Raw genomic sequence first — 24687 nt, forward strand, 5'->3', positions numbered from 1 at the left:
AGGCTTTTCTCTACGTTTAATTCAGCCCGTCTCTTTTTAACAGCAATTTTTCTTTCTGCAAATCACCCCCTGCTTCAGCTCTTGCATGGGCTTCCAGCACTGCCATGCTTGCTGCTGATCTGCTAGACTGTCCAGATAATCTAGATGAATTTACCAAACACACTGACCTGGTTTCAAAACTTCTCTTCTTCATTGCTGACATTTTAATTTTATGTCATGCAGAATCAATATCTTATCCACTGCGGACAGCATCACCACTGAGGGTGTCTTTTTACTCTTCAGTATTTGACTGTGCTATTCAATTGATCAGGAGCATTGACTCTAATATGTTTAATTACTTTTCTGAAAAGTAATAGTTTAGTTGGTGGCAGCTTTTACAGATATCAGACAAGGAGTGTTATGACTTTCCTGATTTGGATTGTTATATTATTTCTGATTTCTAGATCTCAATGCTTTCTTGTGGGTTTACAATGGCACGTTTTAAATGTGTAAGGTGAGGCACCCCTGGTTATGTTGAAGACGTTGAAAAAAGATGGCTTAGCTAGAGACTTATTGTTCTGCTCATCCAGGACGACATACATCCTCATCCTCTTCTCATAGTGGCCTTCTGGGTGAACACGGACGGAGGCAGGTCCTTGAACATGACTTACTGGTGAAGTTTTCCTCATGAACCTCAGTACAGGAAGAGGTGGCAACTAGAGGGGAAGGATTTCATCCATTGATTAAAATTCCTTTGACTTCTATCAAGTGCTTCTAACTCCTAATTGAAATGTAGAAACTATACAAAATGGCTGCCTGATGACAAATGCAAATTGCTTAACAATGTGATAGTGAGCAATCACAACAGATACGAACCCACAAGAAAGCAGTGAGATCCAGTAATTAGAAAAAAAGCAACAATCCAAATAAGGAAAGACATAACTCTATGTGTTCAGATATGGCCCAAATGCCGAGAGAGAGAGCGACACTGAAGCAGGTCAATAGTTTATAGACCATAGACAGAGTTAGAGGTAAAGGAAAACAATAAATGCTAGGCCAAACAGGGCCGTTACCTATTACTCTCAAATGGAAAATGAAGTCAACAATGCGATTAAAAGGAATAACTAAATATAAAATGGACACCACTAGTCTTCAGAGCCAAATAACTTGGCAGTCCAATTTGTCAGGCAAAGCTGAATGCAAGCAGGCAGCAAAACGTTGCTGTGCTTTGCTCAAGTCTCAACAAGTGCCATGATGAAAAAAAAGCAGTGTTAAATACCATCACAATGAAATAATAATTAGGTGACATGTGCATATTCACTAGCGCAATTGCTGTATCTGCTGCGCTGCCGAATCTGTGGTTGTGACAATAACAGCCATACATACTGTAGCTCTCAAGCCTATTATGCAGACTGGATATCTCATATTGCTCATACATTAACAGTACTAGCTGACTGCAGTTGGCACACAGAAAGAACATTATTGCTTCCCTTTTGTCTTGGTCTTATAATGCATCAACCTGCAACCTTCTGAGATAGTGTACCTGACCTAAAGTGTTATCTGGTTTCTTTCACCACAGATGCTGCTTGATTCACTGTGTTCTTCCTGCATTTGTGTTGGTTTCAGATTCCAACATTGACTGTACCTCTTCCTAGAGATGCTGCCTGGCCTGCTGCGTTCACCAGCAACTTTGATGTGTGTTGTCTGCAGTTTAAATTTTTTCCTACATTTAACTGATCATTGTCTGCCAACTCCAGGGCAATGCCTTTACTAAACACATTATCTGCTCTCCGCTTTCAGTATTCAGAAGGATCGGTTTGTTCCATGACACCCTGCTGCATTTTTCCCCCAACATCCTCATCATCTGCTCCCCTCCCCATGGCGTCATTCCATGCAACTGCAGGAATGTAACAATTAAACTTTCCTCTCCTCTATTCCCAGCATCAATGGTGTTAAAAACTTCTCAGACTCATGAGAATACTTCTGAACCATTATTCATCTAAAATGTTAACAGATTTACTCTGTCAGCAGATTCTGCTGAAACCATTGAGTACTTTAAGTACTTCCGGATATCATGCACCTGCAGTTGTATCTTTGTAATAGAAAAGAAATAGAAGCAGCAGTAGGCTATTCAGCCCATCCAGTCCTCCCTGTCATTCACCAGGATCATAGCTGATCCTTTACATTACCAATACTTTCCAATACTTAGTACCAATCCCTTGATTCGCTCAATATGCAAAAATCTGTCAATTGCTCTCTTGAGCATATGTAGTGCCCAGGCCTCAGCAGACCTCCTGGAGAAAGGATTTGCTACAGTCTATGTGAAATTTCTTCTTATTTCTTCTAATTTCTTCTTAGTCTATCCCTTACGGCTGTTGATACGGTCTTCTGTTTCTAGACCCTCCACTCAGCATAAAATCATTGCTGTCTCTGTCCTTTTAAATCCATAAGAATTTTGATTGTTTCAATCTGAATTCCTCTCATTCTTCTAAACTCTCAAGAGTATGTGCCAGTCTAATTATTCTCCATTGTAAATATATACTTCCTTAAGTATGGAGACCAGGTACATTCCACCAGAAACCCAAACTATTGCAGTAATATGTCTTTGCTCTCATTTAAATTTATTGTTGGCATAGGCATAAATAAACACAATGACTCATAAACTCATAAACACTATGACTATAAAAGCTGAGAAAATTAGCTTTTTGCAGCAGCAGAAGGACAAGGGCAAAACATCAGTTCGTACAAACACAAACGATCCTGCGGATGCTGGAAATGTTGAACAACACACACAAAATGGAGGAATTCAGCCGGTCGGGCACCCATCGATAGGGAGGAATAAACGGTTGACATTTCAGGTGAGACCCTTCAACAGGTCTTAAACATGCCTCAACAACTAAATCTGCTTTTTCTATACAGTCAGTTAAACCTAGATTTATCAATGTCATTTCCAATTCCTATATCTCTGTTGCCTTTGTTTGATCCTATTATTGTTTCAGATTCAGATTTATTTATCATAAGTTCATCACAATACACAGTGAAATGTGTCATGTTAACAACCAACACTACCTAAGCATGCACTGGGGTTAGCCCACAATTGTCACCACATATTCTGGTGGCTACATCATCAGTTTTGATTCGCCATTGTAGAACTACATAACTTGATATGGCACATCCTTGGGGTGTTTAAATAAGGACCGTTCCGTGCTGATGTTATGGACAAATACATCTACCGCTGGCAGGTCACTGAGCATAAAGTCATGATGGATTGCCTCATACATTGGTTCACTTTCTACCTGCTGCAGACCTAAACTGACAGCCATGTCCTTCAAGACTCAGCCAGTGGTGGTTCTACCAAGTCATTTGTCATGTTGAATGCTGAAGTCTTTGCTACTTCTAGTCACTCTTCCAAATTATGGAGAAACACTCATTCATCAGATGAAGGGAACCTGTAGTTGGGAATCAGGAGGAGGTTTCCTTCCCTACGTTTGACCTGAAGTCATGAGACATACAGAGCCCTGAAGATAATGGCTCCAAATGCTACTGTACTGTGATGGAGGAACTTGATATGTAGTAAGGAATCATTCTGTTGCTTGGCTTGCATGTGGGTCAGGTGTGCAAACTTACACAACAGTCCTAGATGTTTGTGAGAAGGCGTTTGACAGAGCTGGGAGTAAATCTCTGAATTTGTTACACTATGGATAGTGTAGTTGTCCACAGGGTTTTCGTGGCAAGATATGCCTTTCTTCTGTGCAGATACTGATGCCACTACACGACCAGCCAGCTTGTCAATATTATTACCAATGTCAATATAAAGGACAATTTGTCTTTAAACTTTGCTTTAACATACAGTTATACTACAACGTAATACAGGTCGACCTTCACTAATCTGGCACCATTGGGACCTGAGGAGTGCTGGATTAGTGAAAATGCCGAATTACAGAAGGATCACACTAAGCATAATCAGTGCCGGGTTATCGAAGGAACCGGATTACACGTAGTCGGATTAGAGAAGGTCGACCTGTACTTCACTGGACTGATTCAGAGGCAATCACATAACTGTGGGTCTTCGCAAGTTAAGGACGACGGGTTATGAACCAGAGTGGTTTGGCAGCAATCCTGCAGGCATTTTTGTGATCATCATTAATACAATTTTATTTCTTTTATCAAAATATAAATTTTGAACAGAACATAAATTTCACTGCTGCCATGATGAGATTTCAATTCATATATTATTTTAATTATTTTTTATTTTTATATATACAGCACAGTACTAGGCCCTTCTAGCCCAACAAGCTCGCGCCACCCAATTACACCCATGTAACCAATTAACCTACTAACCCATATGTCTTTGGAACGTAGGAGGAAACCAGAGCTCCCAGAGGAAACCTATGCAGAAGATACAAACTTCTTATAGACAGCAGTGGAATTGATCTGGGTCGCTGGTACTGTAATAGCATTATGCTAACCACTACACTACTGTGATGCATTTCTGAATTATTAATCTAGATCTCTGGGTTACTAACACACTAATGTCAGCATTGTGTCATCGCCAAACCCATCTTAAGGCAAGTGTAACTTTCCATAGGAAAAGACACCAAAACTCCAGGTAGTGATCATATTAAGGCCATGCATATTTGCAAGAACTCTTCTTTAAAGTTCGTTAAGATTGTTATAGCTGGGGGTGGTAATGGAGATAAGCTCCCATTACCTATTAAATGCTCTCAATGGTGCGTGTCTCAAACAGCCTCTGACGACCAAGTCCAGCTCCTGGCCTTCAAGTGTGGCTTAGCTACTAAGACCGGCAGAACTGCTTCTACTGAAAGGAGAAGGGGCAAAGGTGGTTTACTGCCTCCTTAAAACCAGTCGCTTTGGGAGATGGATCTCATCTGCTGTGGCACCTCATCTAGGAGAAGGACCTCTAACAAAAAGGACAGTTGCACTTGGATCTGAGGGGGACCAATATTTTTGCGAGCAGATTTGATAGAGCTGTTGGGAGTGGTTTAAACTAATATGGCAGGGGGATGGGAACCAGTATGATAGAGCCACCAGGTTTACAAGTAGATGATGGGTGTAACATGAAGATAAGGAAGGACAAACCAATGATTGGGTACAAATACAGACAGAGCAGAGTTAAATTTTATGACAGAAACAAAATTCAAAAGGTCAGAGAATGAAGGACTGAAGGTGCTGTATTTAAATGTGCGTAACATTCGGAATAAGTTGGAGGAACTTGTGGTGTAATTAGAGATTGGTCAGTATGCGTCGTGGCTGAAAGAATGCCATACTTGGGAGCTTAACATCAAAGGATATACTTTGTATTGAGTGGACAGGCAGGAAGGCATAGGCGGTGGTGTGGCTCTGTTGGTAAGAGATGGAATTACATCTTTAGAAAGAGGTTTCACAGGGCCAAAGAATGTTGAATCTTTGTGGGTGGAGTTAAGAAACTGAGAAGGTAAAAAAAACATGATGGGAATCATACATAGGTCTCCAAATAGTAGCCAATGTGCAGGGTTGAGATTGCAAAGGGAGCTAGAAAAGGCATGTAATAAAGGTAATGACACAATTGTAAAGGGGGACATTAATATGCAAGGGGATTGGAAAGATCAGGTTGGTGTTGGATCACAATTGAGGCTGCAGCTGTTGAATGCCTACGAGCAGCTTGTGCTTGAGCCTACTCAGGGAAAGGCATCTTAGATTGAGTGTTGTGTAATAACCCAGGTCTTATTAGGGAGTTTAATGTATAGGAACCTTCAGGAGGCAGTGATCATAATATGATTGAATTCATACTGCAGTTTGAGAGAGAGAAGCATAAGTGACATGTATCAGTACTGCAAAGGAATAAAGGTAATTACAGAGGCATCAGAGAGGAGCTAACCTAGCAGAGGTGGCTGAAGGTTCTGGGAATAGTTCAGAAGGCACAGGATAGACATGTCCCACAGAGGAGAAAGTTCTCAAATGGCAGGGATGGGCAACCGTGGCTGACAAAGGAAGTTAAGGACTGTATAAAAGCCAAGGAAAGGGCATATAAGGTAGCAAAAGTGAGTAGGAAGTTACATGATTGGGGAGCTTTTAAAATACAACAAAAGGCAACTAAAAAAGTTATAAGAAGGGAAAAGATGAAATATGAGGGCAGACTAGCCAATAATATAAAGCGCAGGATAAACTCCTTGCCCATCCTCTGGGTTTTCCCCCCTCCCCCTTTTCCTTCTCCCTGGGCCTCCTGTCCCATGATCCTCTCATATCCCTTTTGCCAACCACCTGTCCAGCTCTTGGATCCATCCCTCCCCCTCCTGTCTTCTCCTATCATTTTGGATCTCCCCCTCCCCCTCTCAAATCTCTTACTAGCTCTTCTTTCAGTTAGTCCTGACGAAGGGTCTCGGCCCAAAACGTCGACTGTACCTCTTCCTAGAGATGCTGCCTCGCCTGCTGCGTTCACCAGCAACTTTGATGTGTGTTGCTTGAATTTCCAGCATCTGCAGAATTCCTCTTGTTTACGCAGGATACCAAAAGTTTTTTCAGTTATATAAAGAGCAAAAGGGAGGTGAGAATTGATATTGGACCACTGGAAAATGAAGCTGGTGAGGTAGTAATGGGGGACAAAAAATAGCAGATGAATTTAATGGGTATTTTGTATCTGCCTTCACTGTGGAAGACACTAGCTGTATGCCGGAAGTCCGTGAGCGTCAGGGAGCAGGAGTGAGTGCCATTGCTACTACAACGGAAAAAGTGCTGGGAAAACTCAAAGGTCTTCAGGTGATAAGTCACCTGGGTCAGATGGACTACATCCCAAACTCCTGAGAGAGATTGCTGAAGAGATAACAGATGCATTGGTCATGATTTTTTAAGAATTACTTGATTCTGCCATGGTCCCGGAGGACTGGAAGATTGCAAACGTCACTCCACTCTTTAAGAAGGGAGGAAGGCAAAAGACAGGGAATTATAGACAATTAGCCTAACCTCAGTGGTTAGGAAAGTGTTGCAGTCTACTATTAAGGATGAGGTTTCGATGTACTTGGAGACTAGTGATAAAATAAGTCACCATCAGCATGCTTTCTGGAAAGGGAAATCTTGCCTGACAATCTGTTTGAGTTCTTAGAGGAATTAGCAAGCAGGGTGGACAAGGGAGAGGCAGTGGATGTCATTTACTTGGATTTTCTGAAGGTGTTTGATAAGGTGCCACACATGAGGCTGTTTGTTGTTGTTCAGTCCGACTCTTCGTGACCTCACTGTCTCCTGCACACCAAACATTCTTGTTGCTGCTAAACAAAATAAAATCTTATGGCATCACAGGAAAGATACTGGTTTGGATACTGAAATGGCTGACAAGCAGGAGGTAGCGAGTGGGAATAAAAGGGGCCTTTTCTATTTGGCTGCCAGTGACTAGTGGTGTTCTTCAGGGGTCAGTATTGGGACTGCTACTTTTCACATTATTTATCAATGACTTAGATAATTGAATTGATCGCTTTGTGGCAAAGTCTGTGGATGATATGAAGATAGGTGGAGGGGTAGGTAGTGCTGAGGAAGCAATGCAATTGCAGCAGGACTTAGACAAATTGGAATAATGGGCAAAAAAGTGGCAGATGGAATACAGTGTTGGAAAATGTATGATAATGCATTTCGGTAAAAGGAACAATAGTGTGGACTATTATCTAAGTGGGGAGAAGGTTCAAACATCAGAGGTGCAGAGGGACTTAGGAGTCCTTGTGCAAGACTCCCAGAAGGTTAATATACAGGTTGAGTCTGTGGTTAAGAAGGCAAGTGGAATGTTGGCACTTATTTTAAGGGGAATAGAATATAAAAGCAAGATGATGCTGAGGCATTATAAGACACTAGTCAGACTGCACTTGAAGTATTGTCAACGGTTTTGGGCCCCATATCTCAGAAAGGATATGTTGTCATTGGAGACGGTCCAGAGGAGGTTCATGAGGATGATTCCAAGAATGAAGGCATCAACATATGAGGAGTGTTTGGCAGCTTTGGGTCTGTACTCACGGGAATTTAGAAGAATGTGGGGTGGGGTAGCTCATTAAAACCTATCGAATGTTGATAAGACTAGATAGGGGGGACGTGGAGAGGATGTTTCCTATGGTGGGGGTATCCAGAACTAGAGGGCACAGCCTCAAAGTTGACGGGTGACCCTTTAGAACAAGGTAAGGGGGAATTCTTCTAGCCAGACAGCAGTAAATCTGTGGAATTCCTTGCCACAGACTGCGGTGGAGGCCAAGCCCGAGCATATCTTTAAGGTGAATGTTGATCGTTTCCTGATCTGTCAGGGCATCAAAGGATATGGCGGGAAGGCAGGTGTATAGGGTTGAGTGGGATCCGCGATCAGCCCAGATGGAACAGCAGAGCAGACTCAATTGGCTGAATGGCCTAATTCTGCTCTTATGTCTTATGGTCTTAAGGAAAACTGTGATCTCAAACCTTCACTGCCTTGTGGCCGAAATTACTCATGGGGAAGGCACGTTGCAGACAGGAAGCAAAGAGTGGGAAAAAAACAGGACCTTTTCAGAATAGCAAGTAGTGACTAGCGGGGTACCGCAAGGCTCAGTGCTGGGACCCCAGTTGTTTACAATATATATTAATGACTTAGATGAGGGAATTAAATGCAGCATCTCCAAGTTTGCGGATGACACGAAGCTGGGTGGCAGTGTTAGCTGTGAGGAGGATGCTAAGAGGATGCAGGGTGACTTGGATAGGTTAGGTGAGTGGGCAAATTCATGGCAGATGCAATTTAATGTGGATAAATGTGAGGTTATCCACTTTGGTGGCAAAAACAGGAAAACAGATTATTATCTGAATGGTGGCCGATTAGGAAAAGGGGAGGTGCAATGAGACCTGGGCGTCATTATACACCAGTCATTGAAAGTTAGCATGCAGGTACAGCAGGCAGTGAAAAAGGCGAATGGTATGCTGGCATTCATAGCAAAAGAATTCGAGTACAGGAGCAGGGAGGTACTACTGCAGTTGTACAAGGCCTTGGTGAGACCATACCTGGAGTATTGTGTGCAGTTTTGGTCCCCTAATCTGAGGAAAGACATCCTTGCCATAGAGGGAGTACAAAGAAGGTTCACCAGATTGATTCCTGGGATGGCAGGACTTTCATATGATGAAAGACTGGATCGACTAGAGTTATACTCTCTGGAATTTAGAAGATTGAGGGGGGATCTTATTGAAATGTATAAAATCCTAAAGGGATTGGACAGGCTAGATGCAGGAAGATTGTTCCTGATGTTAGGGAAGTCCAGAACGTGGGGTCACAGTTTGAGGATAAAGGGGAAGCCTTTTAGGACCGAGATTAGGAAAAACTTCTTCACACAGAGAGTGGTGAATCTGTGGAATTCTCTGCCACAGGAAACAGTTGAAGCCAGTTCATTGGCTATATTTAAGAGGGAGTTAGATATGGTCCTTGTGGCTAAAGGGATCAGGGGGTATGGAAGGAAGGCTGGTACAGGGTTCTGAGTTGGATGATCAGCCATGATTGTACTGAATGGCGGTGCAGGCTCGAAGGGCCGAATGGCCTACTCCTGCACCTATTTTCTATGTTTCTATGAAAACATCTGGATCTGGAATCCCTAAGGCAATTCTACATTGAGTTCAGTGCTGACTAGCAACTCATACAAAGCCGCTGATGCCAAATGTATTGGTCTCTGCCATTCCTTTGGATTCATCATCTGCAGAAAAGGGACAGCCTGCTACATGGGCAACAGCTTGCTCTCCATATTGTACTGCCCTGGGTTGTGTATGTTGTAGACAGCTGGGACGTAATGTCCATGGTTAACCCTGACCAATGGAGGACTTCATCATCTTGCCTAAACTTACATTCCAATTCATTTGTACATAGCAACTGCTCTCCCAGCTTCTTTCACTTGTCATTTTGAAAATAATCTTCAGTTAGACTATCGAACAGAATTTCCCCTTCATAAATCAAACTGACTTTAATTAATAAAAAGTATTAATCTAATCTAATCTAATATTCCTTCTGGGGAAACTTCAATATCTCCTTTTCTCATTTTCCATCTCCTTCTGTCTGCTGATCCATTTCCCACCCAAGATTCATAATTTATGATGTGAAATCGTTTCACCGGTGACACATTCCAATTGATCAAAACATTTGGCATGAAGGCTCCGCAATTTTGCAACAGACCTGTCATTCAACAGTAAATGGTAAACACACACAAACGCTGACAAGCATCCAACATTCTACAGAGCTAAGGAATGTACTGTCAGCCAATGTCAGATCAACACTGCCACTCTTTGTGTGATATACAAATTTGATGTGATAACACATGAACATTATCTTTATTATCACATGCATCGAAATGCAAATTAATGCCACAGTCTTCATCGCACAGCAACTTCATGCTCTCATATTCAATTTGTTAACAAGACTGACATGGCTGGTATCTCAATTTCGACAATGTAGTCGTAGTATTAGCATTTAAGTGCCTTCTGATCCGCCCACTGACAGTACACAGGGTGACTTTCCTGTGGAGATATCCATTTATTCTCTGCTGCAGAATGACGACCATAGAAATAATTGTAAAGAAAGAAGTAAATTCATTAGCATTATTTTTTAAATTTGGTTTAACATCTGTTTATATAATCTTCACTAGAATCTGCAATTAAGCAACAGCAGTAATTTGGAAAGCTCCGTATGTGGGTCTTTATCACACCTACATGGCACATGATTGCCTTAATGGCCTGTAGACATTTGCACAGTCCGAAGACTGATAACATCACGCGTCTATACAGTCAATGCATTAACGGCAAAAAAACAGAATCCTCCACATTGTTAATTGTGAACAGAGTGGCTGATCTGACAACCTCCCTCTGAGTGGCAACAGTAACTGAAAATTCACAATATTAAAATCACTCCATTACGACAAATATGTGAAGGACGAAACATGGATAAACACCAGAAAAAGTACCAAATTCCTCCAAAAACTGTTAAAGAACTCCTCAACTTAAATACCATGAAAATAGTCATTTACCATCCATATTGTGCCTCTCAAGGTCCAACCCTATGTCCCCGTCGTGAGAGGTGGAAATGCGTAAGGCCCGCCAACAGGGCTCTGGTGAAGCTGTATAGACCAATCAACTGTACAGTGGATACAATGGATTACAGAAACATTGATGAACTCCAACTGTACCATCGATTTGGACAATGGAGACGGGAGGTCACTGGGAGCTAAGGGCCCCAGAAGAAGACAATCTTTACTGTAGTTGAGGTGGAAGTAGATGGGCTGAATTCTCCTCCTGTCTTATACACTTTGGAATGGACTTAATAAGGTAGTTAATAATGGACTTAATTAGGTAGTTAAGTGGTATATGTTAGGCATTGCTGCAAAAGGATTTCAGCAAAAGATGTCTTGATCCAAACATCTCTGTATGACCGCATCTGGGGTATTGTGTACAGTTCTGGTCTGCTGACCTCAGAAAGACAATGTCTGAAGATTCACCAGACTAATTCCTGGTTTGGCAGGTATATCATATGAAGAGACTTTAAGGGGATTAGGGCTGCACATTTGAGTTCAGAAGAATGACAGGAGATCTCACTGAAACACAACAAAATTCTTTCAAGGCTCCCCGGGATAGATGCATAGCTGATGTTTCGCATAGCTGAGGGGTCAAGAACCAACAAAGGTTACAACTTCAAAGTGAGGGCTCATTCATTCAGGAAAGAAAAAAAGAAATCGCTTCATTTAAATGGTGTTGAACCTTAGGAAGACTATGGAAGCAGACAGATTTCTGGATATTAGGGGAATTAAGAATTGGAATCTGCACAGGAAAATGATGTTGAGGTAAAAGATTATCCATGTGCTTATTGAATGGTGCAGCAGACACAAGGGGCCAAATGGCCTAATCCTGCCTTTACTTCTTATGTTCTTATGAACTTCCCTAATATGAATTTTTAAATGGTCTTGTCTTACAATAAGTAAAGAAGAAGGGTCTGTATCCTGAAATGTTGACTGTCTATTTCCCTCCATGGATGCTACCTGACAAGATTTTACACACAGGCTGGGAATTTAGCCGATGAATCTTATTTTTCTTCCACACACAGCATAGAACAGGCCCAACCCAAAGAGCCCGCACCACCCAAGTACACCCATGTGACCAATTAACCTACTAACGTGTACGTCTTTGGAAAGTGGGAGAAAACCAGAGCACCTGGAGGAAACCCACGCGGTCATGGTGAGAACATACAAGCTCTTTACGGACAGTGGCAGGAATTGAACTCGCATTGCCAGTGCTGTAATAGCGTTATGCTGACCACCACATCACCTGGGGGACCCATTGTAGTCCACACTTGAGCACTTTAGAGCTGAAAGAAACTTTACAACTCCTCTATCTTATAGACAGGGAGATTGGTAAGGCAGCTCATCAGCTGCCTCAACACGATTAACTAAATCTTGGGATTGCTTTAATGGCAACGAAGTGCATAAATAATGGAATAAAAGGAACAATCATTATCCAGAGTTCCAAGTGCTTCCTCCGAGAGGCACAATAAAGAGACCTCAATGACAAATGTTAACAATACAAGACATTCTTTTTCAAAAGTGTGCTGTATGTGTGGGCGGACTGTGAATATACAAGGAGTCGGTCAACGGTATGAAGATGTGATTAAAGCTATCAGCTTTAAAGAAGATATTCCACACTTTACAGCACACAGTCATCTGTTGTAGTTACAATTGTGATACAAATATTTCTGCATTAATGTACAGGAGCAGAGACACATTGGATTGTGGCACACTGATAATCACCATTCTACTGATGGTTATATCAGCTGACAGATTAAGACCTTTGAGATCTCATGTTAAATAGAAATGACACCTCCAAATTCACAGTCCTAAATTAATTTCACGCTTGTTTGTTACTGGAGAACTGTTGAGATCTACTTAAATGACAATGTATAGCTAGGGTCTAGACTGTATTGTCCAGTGGGATAACGTATCCAGAACGGAGATGACGTGCAATAGCACCGTCCCCCATTCCCCTTCGTCAAACACTCACCAATCCTCTAAGTCAGTCTAATTATCAGTGGGGGTAGTGGGAGTGGATTGTTGGAGACCTCCAAAAAGCCATCCTCTCTCATCCACCAACCCCCCACTGCAACCCTACCTTCCCTACCACCCTCTGGAGGGCTAATATCCAATTCCCCACTCTGGCCTCTTACCTCTTCTCACCTGCCTGTCACCTCCCCCGGGTCCCCTCCTCACTCCCTTTTTCCTACGGTCCACTCTCCTCTCCTATCAGATTCCTTCCTCTCCAGCAGTTTACTTTTCCTACCCACCTGGCTCCACCAATCACCATCTAGCTATTCTCCTTCACCTCCCCTTTCGGGCATCTTTCCCCTTTCCTTTCCAGTGCTGAAGAAGGGTCTCGGCCCAAGACATCAGCTGTATATTCATTTCCATAGATGCTGCCTGACCTGCTGAGTTCCTCCAGCATTTTGTGTGTGTTGCTTTGGATTTCCAGCATCTGCAGAATCTCCTGAGTTTATAATACGCTATAAGCCTACATCCTCCAATTATACATCAAGCAAAGAACATTTCCTACCATCCCCTCGCACAAGCAACCTATCATTAGACTGGGCCTCTCCAGCTATTCAACCCAGACCCTTCTCCACCATTTTCCAGATTGACTTCTCTTACAGCACACCAACATAAACAGGCTACCGGTTCCCTCAAGCCAACCCTGTTATTCAGTATGAGCATCACTGATCTACACTGGCTCAACTCCTCTTCAGTGGCAGTTTCTCATAACCCTCAATTCTGCAATCTTTAAAATAATTGTCAATCTCTGCTTTAAATATATATTGTCATAGAGTGCTACAGCACAGTGACAGGCCTTTAGGGTGGTAAATCTGTGGAATTTGTTGCCACAAGTGGCTGTGGAGGCCAAGCCATTGGGTGCATTTAAGGCAGAGATAGATAGGTTCTTGATTAGCCAAGACATCAAGGGCTATGGGGAGAAGGCAGAGGAGTGGGGATGACTGGAAAAATTGGAACAGCCCATGATTGAATGGTGGAGCAGACCTGATGGGCTGAATGGCCTACTTCTGCTCCTAAATCTTATGGTCTTATGGCCCATCTAATAATGCTGAGCTATTATTCTGCCTCATCCCATTGACCTGCACCTGGACAAAGCCTTCCATACCCCTCCCATCCATGTACTGATTCAAACTTCTCCTAAATGCTGAAATCGAACCCGCATCCACCACTTCCACTGTTCCACACTCTCACCATCCTCTGAGTGAAAAGATTCCCTTCATGTTCTCCTTAAGTATTCCACCTTTCACCCTTAACCCTACAAGCTCAGCATTCAGTACCATCATCCCCTCAAAACTAGCTTCAAGACCTTGGCCTCGATACCTCTCTGTGCAACTGGATCCTTCATTTCCTCACTTGCAGACCTCAGTTCAGATTGGCAACAACATCTCCTCCACAATCTCCATCAGCACAGATGCACCACCATGCTGCGTGCTTAGCCCCCTGCTGTACTTGCTTTACATTTATGACTGTGTGGATAAGCAAAGCTCCAATGCCATATTCAAGCTTGCTGATGACACTCTGTTGCACGCTGAATCAATGGTAGTGACGAATCAGTATATAGGGGGGGAGATTAAAAATCTGGCTGTTTGGTGCCACAACACCAACCTCTTCCTCAGTGTCAGCAAGACAAAGGAGCTAATTATTGACTTCTGGAGGTGGAAACCACAGGTCCATGAGCCAGTCTTCACCAGAGGATCACAAGTGGAGAAGGTCAGCAACGCTAAATTCCTCGGTGTTATCATTTCAGAGGACCTGTCCTGAGTCCAGCGTGGAAGTGCAATTACGAAGAAAGCACGGCATCTGCCTCTACTTCCTTAGGTTTGCAAAGATTCGGCACGACATCTAACACTTGGACAAACTTCTATAGATGTGTGGTGGAGAGTATATTGATTGGCTGCATCACAGTATAGTTTGGAAACACTGATGCCCTTGAATGGAAAATCCTGGCCGAGCCCATTACGGATAAAGTCCTACACGGAGCATTGTCGCTGGAAAGCAGCATCCATCATCAGGTACCTCCACTACCCAGACCATGCTCTCTTCTCGCTGCTGCCACCAGGACAAAGGTACAGGAGCCTCACGACTCACACCACCAGGTGCAGGAACAGTTATTACTCCTCCACGATCAGGCTCTTGAACCAGAGGGGATAACTTCACTCACCCCAACACTGAACTGTTCCCAAAACCTATGGACTCACTTTCAAGGGCTCCTCATCTCATGTTTTTCATCAGACATTTATTGATTATTTATTATTATTTCTTTCTTTTTGTTTTTACACAGTCTGTCGTCTTTTGCACACTAGCTGAACTGGTTGAAAGTTGGTGCAGTCTTTCGTTGATTTTATTATGGTTATTATTTTACTATAGATTTATTGAGTATGTCCACAAGAAAATGAATCTCTGGGTTGTATATGGTGATATATATGTACTTTGATAATAAATTTATTTTGATCCCTCTGTGGCGGCTAGTGCGATCATGTTTGCTGTTGTGTGCTGGGGCAGCAGGCTGAGGGTAGCAGACACCAACAGAATCAACAAACTCATTCGTAAGGCCAGTGATGTTGTGGGGATGGAACTGGACTCTCTGACGGTGGTGTCTGAAGAGAGGATGCTGTCCAAGTTGCATGCCATCTTGGACAATGTCTCCCATCCACTACGTAATGTACTGGATGGGCACAGGAGTACATTCAGCCAGAGACTCATTCCACCGAGATGCAGCACAGAGCATCATAGGAGGTCATTCCTGCCTGTGGCCATCAAACTTTACAACTCCTCCCTCGGAGGGTCAGACACCTTGAGCCAATAGTTTGGTCCTGGACTTACTTCCTGGTGTAATTTGAATATTACTATTTAACTGTTTATGGTTTTATTACTATTTGCAACTGTAACGAAAACCAATTCCCCCCGGGATCAATAAAGTATGACTATGTCTATGACTAATTTAACCCATAATCTCTAGTTCTAGTCTCACCCAATCTCAGTGAAAAAAGCCTGCTTGCATTTATCCTATCTATATCCCTCTTAATCTCTATCAAGTCTCCCCTTACTTTTCTGTGTTCTAGAAAATAAAGTCCTAACCTTTTTAACCTTTCCCCATAATTCAGGTCCTTGAGTCCCGGCAACATCCTTGTAAATTTTCCCTGTACTGTTTCAATGTTTTTAATATCTTTCCTGTAGGTAGGAGATCATAACTGCAAGCAGTATTCCAAATGAGGCATCACCAACGTCTCATACAACTTCAACATAACATCCCAACTTTTCTAATGACCTGGCCTCCACCACCCTCAGAGAACTTCAGAGACTGACAACACCTCTATTAAGTCACTTCTTATCCTACTTCGCTACGAAGAGAGAAGCCCCAGCTCACTCAACTCATCCTCATAAGATATGCTGTCTAATCCATGAAGCATCCTGGTAAATCTCTTCTGCACCTTTCCTAAAGCTTCTGCAACCTTCCTACGATGAGGTGACCAGAACTGAACGCAACATTCCAAGTGTGGTCTAACACACATTTGCACTAATCTCATTGTTTTTCTCCCACATTGCCATCAGCTCCCTTGGATCCCATTGCTCCCCTACACGATAGAGGTGACTTACAGTGCCCAGTTAGCCAACCAACCCGAACATCTTCGGGATGTGGAATGAGAGCACCTGGAGCAAGGTCACATGGTCATAGGAAGAATTCCACACGGACAGCACAGGAGGTCAGGACTGAACACAGGTCACTGCAGCTCTACTAACTCTGTCGCTGTATCTTTGAAATGTGATTAACAGCAGAGCATTCAGCTAAAACAAGGCATGAGTCTGTTAAATGTGGGTAGTCAGCATAAAGAATGCCACAATAGGACTAGTTTGTCACTGTAATGATAACTAGCTGCACAGTGAGGGCATTTAAAGCCTTGAGGGTACTGGGAAAACCGGACGGGGGCTAACTACTGAATTTTACTTCTGACATTGTTTACAAATCATGTTTTCAATTAGGATTGACACATTTCTGTAGTTACAGCTGTGAGTGGAATAGGATCATTTTTTTTTACAAATAACTTTGCCTGCCTATCTCAAAAATAAATTGATGTCAGCCCAGTTCTCCTCTGCCTCATTATGCATGATGGTCTCTGCAAATGCTCACATTGTAACACTACTCACTGGTATATAATGAGGAAAAGTAATTCTAACATCCACTGATCTTTGAAATGTATCTTACAATCTAATTCCCCTTGCCTTGAACATTAATAGTAAATGTACTAAGCCAGCATCCAGATACCCTAGGAATTTTGGTCCATAAATAATTTACCTGGGAAGGTAAGCAGTTAGCTTTGCTGGACTTAGTAACTGCAGAAGTTTGGTTTAATCATGCATTGCAAAAGGTTTGCATAGAAGCACTTTGAACAACCTACACTCAGGAGAGCTAAGAGGCTACTGATTGGACTTGACCTACCAGATGCACAAACTAGATGGTCTCATCCAGTTACCTTGGCAACACCAGACAAAGTAACAAGATATAATACCAAAGCACTTCAATCAGGCAAAGGAAGAAATGATTTGAACACTTGCCTGCTATTGCCTCTTCGTAGCTACTTGTAATTGTACTATTTATTCAAGATTATGTTTTTTTTTTGGACATGAGCGTAAAGGAGAACAAAATCATTGTTACTCCAAATCTGATGCAGTGTAAAAAACCACAGTAAGCATAAAAAAACGATAAATATAAAAGCAACCTCTTAAAAGACAATGTACAAGTAACTGCTGAGTTTGGCTGTAATTAAGATTAACTTATGTGCATGCCAGCCAGATATGGATTGGAATACAGTGATGCAAGAAGTGGCAAATTTTATTTGACTCCACCCAATGGAACATGCCAGAGATTTTCATTACATTCAATAGTGAATGAAAATCCAAAAACTGCAGAAGCTGAAAATCTGATTAGAAATACAGAAAATTCTAGAAACTTTCAGTAGGTCAAGCAGCCTCTGTGGAAAGAGAAACAGAATCTGAAGCTGTGAAGCATCTGACAGAAATCTATCATACATCCTCTATTTCATTAGCCCTTCAATGAAGAATCAGCTTTACTGCCTTTCATCCAGCACACTGGAGATCCTTCCCTTAATTATTCCCTATTCTCTATCATCATGCTTCTTAAAACCTACCTCCTTCTCCAAGCTCTTAAATATCCAATATCCAAAGATAGATCTTTCTGTGTTTTAGTATCAAATCTTATTCGGTAGAAACCACATGAAACACCTTGGGATATTTAGAAGGAAAGAAAGATTAGCTCTATTTTTCCACAGGAAGATCGAAATATACAGTGAAATGCGTTGTTTGTGTCAAATCAAATCAACAAGGAATCTGCAAGGGTCGCAAGCTTCCAGCGCTAATGTAGCACGTCCACAACTCACTAATCCTAATTGTACATCTTCTTAGAATATGGGAGGAAACCAGAGCAACCGGAGGAAACCATAACCTCCTTACAGAGAGGGGGGAACTGAACCCCAATCTTACAGCTGCCACTAGGCTACCATGTCGCCCCACAATTTAACTGTATTAGAAAGGCTCTGGTGAACCATGAAGAGATGTGATTCTCAGCTCCTTTGTTGGGGTTCGCTTCTCTCAAGTCTGTCACTGTAAAGATCGACCCTCAATTAGTCTTTATGATCCCAGACAGCTTTCAATGTTCTGTGAGCTTACATCAATGTAGAGAAATTCTCAAACATATTTTCTGAGCATCTCAGTTAGTAGAGAGAAGTGCAGGGCCACAACATTTTGTGATGAAAGATGAAACTCGGCTTTTTCTGAGCAATGCGCCAACAGCCTTTGTAAGTACTTAATATTCTTGAAAGGAGATGTGTGGGACAAGTATTTTATAACACAGAGACTGGTCGGTGTTTGGAAGCAGATATGTCAGTGGCTGACATGATAACTGTACTCACCTCAATAATGAACTGATACTACAACCTATAGACTCCTCATTTTAAAGGACTCTACATCTCATGTCCTCAATATTATTTGTTTATTTATTATTATTTTGACTTATTTTTGAAGTCGCACTATTTGTTGTCATGTGCACATCAGCTACTTGTATGTCATTGTCTGTAGATTTTCAAAGTACATTTATTACCAAAGTATGTGAAAGTATGTATTCTATATACCACCTTGAGTTTTGTCTCCTTACAGACAGCCACAAAACAAAGAAAACCAATAGAACCCATTAAAGAAAAGAATGTCAAACACCCAAAGTGCAGAAAAAAAAACAAATCATGCAAACAATAAAAATAAGCAAGTAACATTCAGAATTGAAGTTCACAAAAGTGAGTCTTTCCCCACAAAGACAGTCATCACTGCAACCGATCCAGCAGCCTGTTAGCCGCAGGCCACAGCCTCAGTTCTGTGCAGGGACGAGTAAACCTCATGGATCAGTGAACTGAACATCAGCCTGCCCCTCACCTCTGGCCCCCAAACCATGACATTTCTTAAATCAGCCAAACCTTGGGTCGTTACTCGTCTTGGACCCGGGCTCAGGCCCCGCCACCTCAAATCTACCTTGCATCTGCTCACCTCGTCTCAATTCTACCACATTGAATCAGCTTCAAGTCCACTCCAGCAATAGCCAAACATTGGCTCGTTACCCACCCTCGGGCCCAGGCATCACCGCCTCAATTCAGCTTGAACCCGCCACGCTGCAACTTAGAGACTACTTCTCACACTACAAAAATGCCAGGTCATACAGGTGGTTCAAAAGCTCAACCTCAAAAGAGAAGTTACAGGCTATTGACTGCAATGATCATATCCAAGAAAAACTGTGACTAATACAATAATTTATAGTTTTGTTTGCTACCAGCAAGTTGTCATTGTGCTTCATCAGTGGCATCTTAAACCAGAAATTCATGATATGATCTTCCAACAATATCAATACCATTCCTATCTGTCCTCTAGCATTATAATTACTGTGATAACCAGTATGGATTTGACCTGTCTAATTAAATCAGAAGCTCATTTGCTTTGGCTCCAAACATTTATTTTCTCTGACTGCTTCAAGAAACATGGTCACTGAATATCTGTATTCAATTCCACCTGCCTTCCTCCATCTTCACTCCCCTCTGTTCTGCCTCTAACCCTGAAGATTTTATATAAATATTCTCCTGTCAACATCTCCAGGGATAACTGGTCTCTCTCTATCAGCAGAAGATTCTCAGACACTACATTTACACAGTATATCAGTACATGCTGGAGATTTATGGAGAGAATTCCCAGTGCTATTGCCATCTGAAGCAAGCTACTCAATTATCAATGAAATTTCTCAGTAAGAATAGCCCTTTAATAAGAGTGCCTCCCAGGACATTTAGAGACAGGCAATGAATAGATGATGACCACACCCTGAAAAAAACCCACATAACATATTGGCTAACCCAGGAGATTCTGCAGATGCTGGAAACCAGGAGTATCACATATAAAAATCTGGAGTAACTCAGCATGTTAGGTAGCATCTATGGAAAAAAATAAACAGTTGAAGTTTCGGGCTGATTCACTTCTACCTCCTCATCCGCCCCCCCCCCCCCCAATCCTCTTTGTTCTGCCCCTAATCAAGGACATTTTATATAAGTATTCCCCTGTCAACATCTTCAGGGATAACTTGTCTCTATCAGCTGATGTACGATCAACAGAAGATTTTCAGACACCCCTGAAGCATCAGAAACATCAATTGTTTATTCCCCTCCATAGAAGCTTCCTGACCTGCTGAGTTCCTCCAGCGTTTTGTATGCATGACATCATAAACTGCTTTCGGGAATGCAAAGATAAAGTAACTTTAACGTTACCTTTTCTGTGGGGCTCCTGGCACTGGGAAGTGAGTTCACCAGGCTGCTATGAGGATTGACTGGGTCTGTGCTTCTTTTTCCTTGATCCTGATTTGCAGGAGCCTGCGCTGCTTGAGGAGGAATGACCCTGCCGTTTGTTTGCCCGTACTTAATGCCATCCAGCAGGCGAACCAGCAGCAAGTTAGCAGGCAGTTCTTCAATGCTACATGTAACCGGAGTCCTACATTCTGGGCACCGGAGTTCCTTCCTGGAGTTGAATATCCTGTGGAGACAGGGCTTGCAGAAGGTATGCTGGCATGGCAACACCTTGGCAGTGGCATCCAGCCTTTCAAAGCACACTGGGCATTCCAGCAAGTCCAGCAAGGCGAGGTCATCCATTCTACTTCCACAATACCATCTCATCAAAACACAATCTCCCTGGAAATCAAGCAGGAAAATGGGTTAGGTTTAAGAAGGTTTGCAACTGTTTTGAACATGATTATCCATTCAGAAATCGGAGGTGCAAAGGGATCAAGATTCCCTAAAGGCAAACTCGCAGCCAGTGGTAAGGAGCATAAATGCAATGCAGACATCTCACCTTTCCCAGAAGTTCCAGGAGTCTCCTGCATATTGATAGTGGCTCACTGATGCCCGCAAATTATATACAATATCCGGGAAATCAATTTTTTTGAGAGCGAGCGCGAGAGAGAGCAAGAGAGTGCGCGTAAGAGAGAGAGCACATGCGCACCATGGCAGAGTGTTCCAAAAAAAGAAAATATAAAACGTACGTCACTCCAGACTACACTAAAGTGTACCCCTGCCTAATAGGGGTCAAAAATAATGACAGTGTTGCTCGCTGCACTGTTTGCAACAGTGACTTTTCTATTGCCCATGGTGGGTTAAGACTGTAAAAGACATGTTGAGGTGAGTTTAACAGGTGTCATTCATTCATTAGCATAGCTAACGTTATTTAAACTAGCTGGCCAGCTGCTAAGAAGCTACTCTATTGCAGGCATCCCACCTCTCCCGGAAGGTCCCGGAGACTCCCGCAAATTGATGGTGCTACCTCCCTGAAATGAGTTTTTGCAGGGTGGGATGTCTGGCAATTTCAGAATTTATTTTCAGGGGACCAGAATAAAAAGGCAAAGATGTAATGCTAAGGCTTTATAAGGCACTGTCCAGACAGCGTTTTGAGTATAGTAAGCAGTTTCAGACCCCATATCTAAGGAAGATGTGCTTGAGAGGGTCTATAGAATTCATTGTCACAGAAAGCTGCGGTGGCCAAGTTACTATGTATATTTAAAGTGGAGGTTGATAGGTTCTTGGTGAGTAAAGATTCAAAGGTTATGGGGAGAAGGGAGGAGATCGAAGTGAGAGGGAGGGAAAAAAATCAACCATGATGAAACATTGCAGTAGACTTGATGGGCCGAATGGCCTAGTTCTAATGCTGTATTTTATAGTCAGTAACAAATTTCTGGATTACAAATTCTGGCTTCAAGTTAATTTTAGTCTACAGAGCAAAGGAAAAGAAGTGGCAGTAAGGGAGCACTTTGGTCTACAATTCTGTAAGTTCTAAAACAGTTACGAATGCCATAGATTCACTACCCTTGAGATAAAGAAATTCCTCATCATCTGTATTGTAAAGGGACATCCTTCTATTCTGAGGTGGCGTATTCTGGTTCTAGATAACCCCACTATTGGAAACGTCCTCTCCACGTTCACCCTGACTAGATCTTTTAATATTCTGTAGGTTTCAATGATATCCCCTTTCATTCTTCTAAATAACAGCGCGTAGAGGCCCAGAGCCATATATTAACCCTTTCATTCCCAAGATCATTCTCATAAACCTCCTCTGAGTAAACCTTTCGGCAATCCTGCACAAGGACTAACAAGCCTTTCTGCACCTCTGATTTCTGAATTAGCTCCCGCTTTAGAAATTAGTATATGCCTTTATTCCTTCTACCAAAGTGCATAACCATACACTTCTCCATACTGTATCCTAACTGCCACTTCTTTGACCATTCTCCTAATCTGTCCGATAATTTCTGCAGACTTCCTGCTTCCTCAACACTACCTGCAACTCCACATATCTCTGTATCATCTGCAAATATGGAACAAAACCCCATTTGCTCCACTAATTTCCTTCAGGGAAGAAAATCTGGACAAACCCACATCTGACTCTGGATCCATAAAAATGTGGTTGCATGACAATAAAAAGACCCAGCAAGTAATGCAGTCCAAGGGCTCATTAACATTGTGCAATAAACATCATCCTTGTCTGCCTATTGTGAAGGAATCAAACATAATCCTCTTTTCCTGAGATAGAAGTGATAAAAGTTTGTTCCACAGACCGTTGGCCTAATGCTGGTCTTCCCACAAAACTCTGCAGTTAATTAAAGGTAGGGCTGTTCCCTTCCCCAAAATGTAAACAGCTCAGAGACACCAGGAAATTACATGCCTCCTGAAAGAAGCCTGCTGAATTTTGATGCATGAGGGAAAAATAAGAAACCTTCCAGGATTTAACCCAAGATGCAGGAGGTGTACTGGATATAAATTTGAAAGTCCTGAGTACTTTCCTTTCATGCATCAGAGTGTTGAGGCTGAATGTTCCAAATAATCCCACTTAATGTTGTGACCTCGATCTGAGATATCTGTGACCCTGGCACCTGGAAGGCAACAAACCATCCGGGAATCTTGTTCTCATCCACAGAACTTCCTTTCATTGGTTAGGGGAGCAGAATTAGTTTGGATCCTTCCTGCTAAGAGCACCTGCAATGAAGGGGACTAATATCCTTGTTGCTTGTGCTACAGTACATGGGGTGGTTTCAACTAGAGTTGCAGGAGGATGGAAGTGAGGGAGCCAGAAGAACAGATATTGGTGTGATTATGGAGAAAGAGGTTGTTAAGCCTACATACAAAGCCAGGAATTGAAAGGTTGAGCATAGTGGGACGAATGTTCTGAGCTGCATATATTTCAAAGCAAGGAGTGTTGTGGAAAAGCTTTCATACACCCCTATGTATGAAAGCTTAGGGCATGGATCAACACTTGGAATTATGTGATTGCAGGTATTAGTGAGACTTGGTTGCAGGAGCAGCAGGGTGCTGTTGTTTATATGTGATAGAGCAGGAGGAATTAAAGGGGTGGCATTATTAGTCAGGGTAAATGTCACAGCACTCTACGTCAACTCAGGAAGTACAACCTGCCTCAGGAGCCGCCGATTCAATTCTATTCAGGAATACACCAGTCTGTTCTCTGTTTGTCCTTCACTGTCTGGCTTGAATCAACTACCAAACAAGACAAGAATAGACTCCAAAGAACCTTCAGGGCTGCGGAAGGGATTATTGGTGTGAAGCTGCCCTTGATCCAGGACTTATATACATCTAGAGTCAGGAAGCGAGCAAGCAGCATCATTGTAGACCCATCACACCCTGGATATCACCTGTTCCAACTCCTTCCTTCTGACAGGCACTTTAGATCACTGTATGCCAGGACAAATAGGTACAAGAACAGTTTCTTTCCGTATGCCATCAGTCTTATGAACACTTGAGTTTTAGTCTATTATAAACCAAGTCCACCTGTACATACACAGGTATACCTCACTGTATATAGTTCACGATTATTTGCACTATTGTTTGCTTTTTGATTCTGTACAGCGAGAGCTCAGGGAAGCCGGCATCAAATTCCCTGTATGTGTCCACATACCTGGCTATAATAAAGGATTCTGATTCTGATCCTGCTCAGTCACGACAGACCGGAGAGCTCATCTAGTGAGGCTTTATGGGTAGAACTGAGGAATAGGTAGTCCGTGCCGGTGGAGTACTGGTATCTGCACCCGCACTTTGGAGTGAGAGGCCCCGGG

At 42.5% G+C, this 24687-nt stretch overlaps 1 protein-coding gene across 2 annotated transcripts in view; it reads right to left on the bottom strand.

The window, feature by feature from the left end:
- Positions 1-24687, bottom strand: part of LOC140200548 (E3 ubiquitin-protein ligase SH3RF1-like) — a 99216-nt gene that overhangs the window by 68304 nt on the left and 6225 nt on the right. For both annotated transcript variants that reach the window (XM_072264035.1, XM_072264037.1), the window contains exon 2: positions 20849-21265. In XM_072264035.1, coding sequence (XP_072120136.1) covers positions 20849-21250 — 402 coding nt within the window. In that variant the 5' untranslated portion in view covers positions 21251-21265. The remainder of the gene's footprint in view (positions 1-20848; positions 21266-24687) is intronic.

This window comes from Mobula birostris, chromosome 7 (genome assembly GCF_030028105.1).
Source record: "Mobula birostris isolate sMobBir1 chromosome 7, sMobBir1.hap1, whole genome shotgun sequence".
In the NCBI taxonomy this organism is placed as follows: Eukaryota; Metazoa; Chordata; class Chondrichthyes; order Myliobatiformes; family Myliobatidae; genus Mobula; species Mobula birostris.